Source organism: Eufriesea mexicana, unplaced genomic scaffold (genome assembly GCF_001483705.2).
Source record: "Eufriesea mexicana isolate 0111107269 unplaced genomic scaffold, ASM148370v2 scaffold386, whole genome shotgun sequence".
Taxonomy (NCBI): domain Eukaryota; kingdom Metazoa; phylum Arthropoda; class Insecta; order Hymenoptera; family Apidae; genus Eufriesea; species Eufriesea mexicana.
In genome coordinates this window covers 534615-543601 of record NW_016908604.1, presented here as the reverse complement: position 1 = coordinate 543601, position 8987 = coordinate 534615, and the positions used below count along the sequence as shown (strand labels likewise).

The window sequence follows — 8987 nt, the reverse complement described above, 5'->3', positions numbered from 1 at the left end:
ACTAAAGCGCTACATTATTATATGCTTATTTTTAAACAAGTATTTTATTGGATCGACTAGAAAGAACATAAATATATGATAATTTATTAGATCAACTACAAAAAATATTAATAATAATAATTTATTAGATAAACTACAAAAGGTATTAATATGTATACATGTATGTACACTTCTAATTTCATTTACAATTAAATTTATCTTCCTAATTATATATGTAATAAATAATTATACATTCAAATAATACAAAGAATATATAATAAAATTTAAATTAGATTATTGACATTTCGATTACTTAAGAGATTGTCATTATGGGTTTTGTTTATTATTTTTGCAAACATAAATAATACATTGGAGACATCTAAAAATGCAATTACATAATATATTTTTTATGTATCTATTGATAGTAGATATAATGATGTTGCATGAAATTTTGAATATACTTATAATAATAATTAAAGACAAATTGTTGTTATAAAATTACAAAATATTTTGTTACATGTTTTCACATTCTTCACAGAATGCTTACATTTAATAGATATATTTTAAATACTTACAAATTAGATATTGACAAGTACCACCCAAGTTTCTTTAAAAGCCAACTGGCTGACATGCAATTCTCTAAACCACACGATTGAAAGTTAACCTGACTTCTTCTTTTGACGGAAAGTTGCATTCCAAACCGATGAAACAGATAATACGAAACACTACGGTCATTGATGACAATTCGTTCTGACAGGCGTTGCCCGCACTTTACGTTACATCGAGTTATCCAAATTTACAATATTACAACTAAAATTAAATAGATATTCGCTGCTTGAAAATTTTAGCTTCATATTTTGTAAAAGAACTAAAAAATCATTTTATTTATTTATTATATTCTTTATATATTATAACACATCTAATGTAACAAATATTTTGAAATAACATGAACTCGCGCCAAGAAAAACCAGATGTCACTTTTCATAGTTTGAACAAAGATTCGTATCTAGATCATATTAATTTAATGATATTTATAAATTCTGTAAACAAGTATTTATAACTGACTTCAAGTTTTGATCAAAATATTATTGTTTTACACTTAGATGTGTAATTATTATGTTTACAGTAATTACAATGTAAAATAAATATATATTTCTTTGACACCTAAGCGACTTTTCATTTATTTTAAAAAATGTTTGTAAAATGTGTTAGTGCAATGATCTGTATCTCTAGTTTTTTATACACTTTTTATGGTTTGTGTAATTTGACATATTTTTTATCAAGTCATAACAAAGATAAAGAAACAATTATTTCAGCAAGAGAAGGTAAATAATAATAATAATTAATAATAGTAATAATTTTGTAATTGTTTATATGTGAAAATTTAAATTAGTAATTCATGCTTTATTTTACAAACTTATATTACAGATGAAGATATTGATTCTGTATTGTGGTTGCTAATAGTAAATATGTCGCTATTAAGTATTTTCATGTTACAACATTCGCTTATGGCTAGTAATTTTGTGAAACATTTATTTTGTAAACTGCATATGGATTATATGGAAAGAAGTATTTATAATGTTGCTACTGCTATGTCTCTTCATTTATTATTTAATAAATGGCAAATTATTTCATCTATTACATTATGGAAAGTTAATACCTCTTCTGATAATGTTTCATGGTACACATTCACTGCTTTTCATGTGTTGGCTTGGTCTATAATTTATAGTGGGTGTTTAATGATGGATATATCTGAATTAGCTGGAATAAAACAAGTATATTATAAATTTTCATTGAGATCAAATCCTATGCTAATGAAATCTAAAGAATTATTACGTTATTACTCACATATGAGACATCCAAGTTTTACGGGATTTATTATTATTTTATGGATATATCCTTACATGACGTAAGACATTTAAAATATTAATGTTATAATATTTTACATTTTTAAAGTGGATAAATAAATAGTTTTTTAATATTTTATAGATTAGACAGATTATTATTGGCTTTGATACTCACAGTGTATATGACCTTAATGTGGACTATTGATAAAGAAGATTATAATTATCATGCTAATCTTGTGAAGAAAAAGCAAAGAGAATTGTTCTGATTTCCTCTTATATTATATTATTTTACTCTTCCAATCTTTGTGTTCATTAAGTTATATAATTAGTTGTATTAACATTTGTTTGAGTTTCATGTTGTAAAGTATGTATATAACATAAATATAAATATATAGAATTATAAATTGATGTAGTTAACTAATTAAACATAGAGCATTTAATCTATAATTTCAATCAAAAGAGCTGTTCCTTTCAAAATCCAATATGACTGTTCTTTTTCAGATGAAAGTAAAACTGCAACAATAAAATTCGTACTATGTCCAGTTGTAGACAATACACCTGCTCGTATTGCTGTTTTATATAAAGGACAAACATATCTTGGATCATCTTTTGGTAATTCTAATACTGGATTTATATGTAAAACTGGAAGAGGTGAATTCATTTCACCTGAAATAGATAATTTAATTACTTTTTATAAACAATATATTATATAAAAAGTAAAGTATTATAAAATTAACATTATACCTATATTTGCATCTATCAAACACATAGATTTAAAATCCCATTTACCAGCATCAATGAATAACCCATGTATCAAAACCCCATCTTGTGGTACTTGTAAGCCCTTATATACCTCTATTACCTAAAACATAACATATATGATATGTAGAAAATATTATGTTGCATAATATTTAACTGCATTAAGTAATCAGACCTCTTTTTCATGCTTTTTGTGTTGCATTTCAATTTCTTCTTGATTAAGCACAGCTTTGGTAGGAATAAAATCTAATTTTAAGTGGTCTATAGGAATGTTATATTTTCTTGCACATGTCTGTAACATACCAGTTAAAAATCCTTGTGGAAATGATAAACCCGAAATCCAAAAAGAAATTGGTTTTATATCAATAAACCAAATCTGTAATGTGGAATAGTTATTAAACTAGTTATTATTTTTTTGCCTTTTTTATTTTTTTTTACTTGAATGAAATCAATTCTCAGTTCTAAGTTCTTTATCCAACTTCCTAATGTTTTTAAGGACGGATAAACATTTACATTATGCCACAACTGGGGTACCTAATTTATGTTAATATAGTATTAAAAGAAATTTATGAGAATAATATAAAAATATTAATATAAATTTCACTATTGAAAATATTCTTTTATAAAAAATCAATAAATCAAAAATTTATAATAGACACCTGATTATTGACAAGAGCCATAAAAACGTTTTCTAACTCCTCAGACATAACAACAAAACCTTTTATAGCTTTTTGTAAATTTTCTATTGAAGTATGTATCTTTTGTAGAAGTATATTATATCTATCAACCTCGTGAATAAGGACAGTTGTTAAAGATGGAAGTCTCCCTATTTTATCTCTCTGTAAAAATCTTACAATATCATCTGCTTATATAATAGTTGTATAAAGTTAAGTTTGTTGCTCACAATTAAATGTTCTGGATTACATTTTGTAGTATCTATTTTTAACTGGATTCTATTTTTTATCATATCAGCAATTTCATGTGCTATATCCGAACTAGGTTTATCTTGATCAGTGACTGATTCTTGCGGTTGTACTTCCAAAATAGTATTGAGGACAAACTGTGTTTCTTTTAACTATTATAATTATAGTTATGCAAATATTTTAAGTTAGCATAACATTTTTTTTTTGCCCTATTTGGCTACCTTTAATTACCTGATAAGCAATATTTGCATTTTCATGCATTCCAAAAATTTCTGGGTCATCAATTATAGGAAAAGTCTCTACAAAACTTATATATTCTTCTAAGGTATCATAGATAGGACAGTAATATTTTCCAGATTGTGAATAGACATAATCTGTAATATTTTATATAAATAAATATTATAAATTATTTATAACCATATTGAATTACTTACCAATGTCTAAAGATTTAGGAGAAAAAAATATAGTTAGGATTGTTTTCATACACCTTAAATCCCAACTGTCTGTAACTCTACCTCCATAAGTAATTTCACCTAAAACGAATATAATAAACATGTCTCGTTTAATGATATGATTTTGAGATATATTTTATAAACCTGTAGTGTATATTAATGCATTCCAAGGTATATCTTCTTCTACGCAAAATAATTTCAAGTTTAATAAACAACATTCTCTATCGCTGTCGTTAAATTCATATAAAATATTCCATCCTAGAGGTCCAAATTTTTTTCGTTCCTGAATAATTGCATGAAAAAAACAAATTCCAAATATAATTCGGCGCCAGCTTTCACCTAAGTCTATATGTTAAGAAAACAAATTTTTAATTTATAAATGATATTTTATACATCGACTATTAATATTCATGATTATTATTTACGGTGATGTTCAAAAAATGCCTCGCTCAATTCATATAATGCTCTCATGATATTGGTTTTTAAACCTTTCGGCGGTTCATTTGTGACTTTCACAGAATTTTGAAGAACGGAAACCGGGAAAGCTGTACTCGGCATTGAACTTAGAAATAATCGATAGTCAGTATGAATCACTCCTTCCGGTTCCTCAGCAATTTCCGTCACAAGCTGTTCCATGTTGATCATCCACGATGTGGCTAGGTGACAATTTTGTAAGAATACCCATCTACCTTCCACGGTACCTGCTCGTATGTGTCCTTCTGCAATAGGACCTTGACCTTGGCCTAAAGAGATTGAGTCGTATCTCTCAGAAAAACCCATATCATTTGCGAATTTTTGAAAAGCACTAAAAGGATCCGATCCAGTTGTAAGTATGAAAATCAGAGGTATCTTGTTTGACGTATCAGCAAATCTGAAAATATTCGATGATAAATTTAACCCTTTGCACTACAATGACGAGTCTAATTCGTCACGCGAATTCTTCGTGTCAAATTTCGAAATCATAAGTTATACTAATCACGCGGTTATAATTGTATTTCATACGTTTCAACATGCACAGAATTCTTAAAATTTCTCAAATTTTTAATCAATCTTATCGTCCATGAAATAGGTATATCGTAGGTAATTAAAATTAAATACTACTTCATAATATAATTTTTCATAATTAAATCGCAGTACAAGGGATTAATCTTAATAATTTAGAAATAATTAAATTTCAAATATATAATCTTTTTCGACATACAAAAGTTGTAATGTTGCCATAGGTGATTCCACGAATTTCTGTCCCAGATTTTTCGATACATAAGCTGTGATTGCAAAAATTAATTGTTCTTCTTTCAAAGCTTTTAGCAACATCAATTTTTCAATATCAGTTAGTATTTTATCCCAGTTGTGGATAGCCATTTTGTTATTAGTAGGAATTATATTAATATCCTAAAAGATATTGCCAGACTCTATTCGTATAGGAATTAAAATAAATAAAATTAGATAAAGGAAGACTAATGTATTACTTCCTTAAAATATCCAAGGGTCAGTGTAATCTTGTTAAATGCGTCCTTCAAGATGGTTTTGAAGTGTTCAAACGTATTAGCTAGATAATTAATCGAAATCCACATTTGAGTTGTCAGAGTGGGATAATTTGGAATTTCTTTCTATTTGAAACATTTATAAATCGCTTGAGTCAATCACGAATTTGTTACAAAAAGAAACATAACTCACCGTGACGACTCGTGTAGGACCACGTAACATGAAATGCCATTGTGCTTTAGACACAATCTGCTCATTCATATGTATTGCAATGTTGAGCATAAAACTAAACACTAATTTGTGTTTCTCAAACAAACCTCGTGAAACGTTCGTGTAAATGGACAACGTTATTTCATCTAATAACGTTTTCAAACGTTGTTGCAAATTACTTTCCTTTTCTGTAGTTTCAATTACAGTGTTAAATATCTGGAAAGATGTCGAGGAATGTTACATATGTTTACACATTCAGAAGCATAGTTATTTATCATGTAATTATTTACTTGATTAAAGTACTTTAGTGAAAATTGATACATAGGATCTATGTTTGCAAGATTTGCAACCACGAAATACAAAACAGATCCACGATTTGCTACAGATCGATATTTTTCACGCGTGACTGATATTTTTTCTTCAGTCGATTCGCTTTCGATTAATCTCGTTGCAATAATTGCGGAAGTTTCTTTGCTATCATTTAAAGTTTCTATCAAGTCTTCATTGTCTAAAATATCATCACCTGCACCGTATAATAACGTTAGTATTTTGTTTTCGATGTTTTGCAACTGCCCTTTGTCCGCGTTGATTTTTATTATTAAATCGTTTCTCATTGCTTCCAGATCTGGCCTTTCAAGACGTACAACATCTCTGACGATTAAAAAGTGGGAGATTTATAAACTGAATGTACTCATGTGTTTCAACACGTATAGCTACTTAATATCAATGCACATACGCAAGTAGTTGTTCTTCGAGGCCACTCATAGTTACGGTAAAATTTACTATCGTTACTTTAATACAAATTTCTGGTAAGTAATGAGGATTTGCGATCTTCGTCGTAATGTATAGCTTGAAATTACTATCATACTCAACATCTGTATCGCCGAATCGTATTAACATTCTACCACCCTACATAGTTGTATTAATTAATACTATTACAACGGTTACCTCTTATCACATAAGCTATATGGAACATTTATTGTGTCAGCAGGATGGGTTCCAAACTTGGATCCAGCACTTCTCCTACTTCTTGAAGTAATACCGGAGTTCCAAGCCTTATAGACGCCTCCAGTATTCTCATTAAATTTACATCCGTTAACTTGCATATTTTTAGGTTGCTGTCCTGTTCCATATTCCGTATCCACCTATTCGCCTTAATGAAAAATAAATACAGCTTGCAAAACAACATCAAGCAATTTTGAACATTATAAGGATAATTACCTGTTCTTGTGGATCGATCATTAAAGGCCAACGATTGCTCTGTGTTACAAAGATTGCATTTTCTGTACTCACTTTATCCCTTGGTAAGCCGTACGTGTTCCAAAGACGAATTTCATAAGCATCAGCTAATATTGCAACGAGACTATAATTTTCTGTCGTTTTTATATCGTAGTCTTTGCAACTAGATAACCAAGTTTCTATCAGTTCTTCCCTGTATTCATTTGTAAAGGCGCCCAGATAAGCAAGAGCTCCAGCTGCTACCAAAGTATCGCCAGTTAAGTTGATAATTTGTTTGTCGAATCCCTGAATATTTATACGAGAAATTCTTTATAATTCATTATATCAATATATAATGCATATTCATTATATATAATACATAACATACGCGTGTTAATTCTTCCCATCGAACTCGTTCATCCACTAATGCAGACGTTAGTCGTCCAGATCTGTTTAATCTTGATTCTACCAATTCCATTTCTGCCTCTAATTTGTTCAAATTTTTTATCGCTGTGTCATATTGTGCTTGTAGCTCTTTGATTTTGTTCTCCACTGCAACAAGTTCTTGCTGCTTTAGCGCAAGAAGTTTCTCTATCGACCGTAACTCCGTTTCAGCTTGCTGTAGTCTATATTAATAATCATCATACAGATTCTATTTATTTCTCTTTACATCTTACCTCTTATATAATATTTATTGTATTTATTTAATTTACCTCCGTCGTTTTGGTTCGACTACTCTATAGATCTTAGCGTATCCATCCATTGCTCTTACCCAGATACACAACGATTTACAAGCTTTACTTTGTTTAGCCACTAAATCCGGTTTAAATTCTGGGTGTGTGATATACTCTTGTAACTTCTCTAAAAGCTTATCACTTATATCGTCCTTAGGATATGCAATTAGGCGATCGAGAAAATGTATGTCGCCCAAAACTAGCTTAGCAGTTGGCCAATCTGTCCTGATGTAAGAATTTAACGTAACAGGAGCGTTATGCGTCGAAAAATTTTACGAAACTCACTTTTCACCCAGCAATAAATTCACTGCCTCCATAACAAAGCGCACCAAATGAGGTGGTTTATGAAAGACCCGAATCTCGTTGATATCGCTTTTGTTTAAAGCTTCCAATGCCTTTTGAGCCTCTAGTAAAGCTGGCATTGCTGCCTCCAAGTCCTGTCTAGCATCAGCTTCTAAGGCCGCCGTTTCTTCGGCTTTCGACTGATAAAAATAAACGTATATACTCCATGGATAAGATTATCCATGTTTTAAGTTTCCTTTCTTCGCTTATTGTTCGTACTTTTGCTACTGCTTCCTCAGCGGTTACAACGTACTTCACTTTGTCACTTTCGATCTGTTGCTTCGTAAGGATTTTCACCAGTTTGGATACTTCGTCGGTACTTGCTTTAAGCTTCGGAGCAAGGACGACTAATTGTTCCTTCATTACACCAACCATCTCGTTAGTCTCTAGTATTTTCTGTGCAAGTAATAAGGAACATTATTGTTTCATGACTCTCGAAGCTTTTATTTTAAGATGTAATTTTATCGAACATTTTAATTATTAAGGCAAAATTGATTAAAATAGGAAAATAAATTTGAACAAGTTGCACTTTGTTTGTGTATAGAATTCTTATCTTAACTTCGAATAAACAAAGCTCTTCTATACCGATGACTGTGTCCGTAATGATAGCAGAAGCATTAGAAAGCAAATATGATCGAAAAAGTACTCGAGCGAGATATACAGATATTTTCTTAGGATTATGAAATATTTACACTGAGTCCATTGGCAATTTTACTTTTCAGTAATTCTATCTCTTTCTTTTTCCTCTCCAGTGTTGTTTGAAATAATGTTAATAGTTCTAAGTAGCTGCTTGGCGTGGTGTAATACCTGCGACGCATTTCTATGAAAAATCGTCTCGTCACTTCTTCTACGCTCTGTAATTTCGTTTGATATTTTAAAATACTTTGAAATATTATTTTGTGGTAAACAAAGGCTAGTGCGATGGTGAATAGTATACCTCATGTATGGAAACGCAAATAATACTTAGATTAGTAAGTATCGTCGAATCTTTAGGGACGATCGTGCTTAACGAATTTTCTGCCACCGATAAAAGAGCGT

The 8987-nt window shown here is 29.9% G+C and overlaps 2 protein-coding genes across 2 annotated transcripts in view; one reads left to right on the top strand and one right to left on the bottom strand.

Annotated features, from left to right (window-relative positions):
• The first annotated feature begins 1171 nt into the window (after nt 1–1171).
• LOC108545480 (nurim homolog) lies at nt 1172–2092 on the top strand. Its single transcript, XM_017897125.1, has 3 exons — nt 1172–1304; nt 1408–1888; nt 1969–2092. The coding sequence occupies exons 1-3, from the start codon at nt 1172–1174 to the stop codon at nt 2090–2092; spliced, it is 738 nt and encodes a 245-aa protein (XP_017752614.1).
• A 170-nt stretch (nt 2093–2262) lies between these two features.
• Dhc16F (Dynein heavy chain at 16F) overlaps nt 2263–8987 on the bottom strand; it is an 18061-nt gene continuing 11336 nt past the window's right edge. The window contains 23 exon segments of the mRNA XM_017897148.1: nt 2263–2492; nt 2571–2688; nt 2761–2961; nt 3024–3119; nt 3245–3424; nt 3490–3660; nt 3740–3882; nt 3943–4041; nt 4105–4305; nt 4386–4831; nt 5162–5352; nt 5430–5566; nt 5634–5871; nt 5946–6306; nt 6392–6564; nt 6614–6808; nt 6877–7179; nt 7262–7499; nt 7587–7832; nt 7893–8089; nt 8169–8345; nt 8642–8803; nt 8887–8987. The exon segment at nt 8887–8987 is cut by the window's right edge and continues 14 nt beyond it. Coding sequence (XP_017752637.1) covers nt 2263–2492; nt 2571–2688; nt 2761–2961; nt 3024–3119; nt 3245–3424; nt 3490–3660; nt 3740–3882; nt 3943–4041; nt 4105–4305; nt 4386–4831; nt 5162–5352; nt 5430–5566; nt 5634–5871; nt 5946–6306; nt 6392–6564; nt 6614–6808; nt 6877–7179; nt 7262–7499; nt 7587–7832; nt 7893–8089; nt 8169–8345; nt 8642–8803; nt 8887–8987 — 4604 coding nt within the window.

Bases quoted from the DNA above. Each gene is read 5' to 3' on its own strand.
- LOC108545480 (XM_017897125.1), top strand. From the start codon at position 1,172: ATGTTTGTAAAATGTGTTAGTGCAATGATCTGTATCTCTAGTTTTTTA. The intron at 1,305-1,407 runs GTAAATAATAAT...CTTATATTACAG, and splicing joins AATTATTTCAGCAAGAGAAG to ATGAAGATATTGATTCTGTA. The intron at 1,889-1,968 runs GTAAGACATTTA...AATATTTTATAG, and splicing joins TGGATATATCCTTACATGAC to ATTAGACAGATTATTATTGG.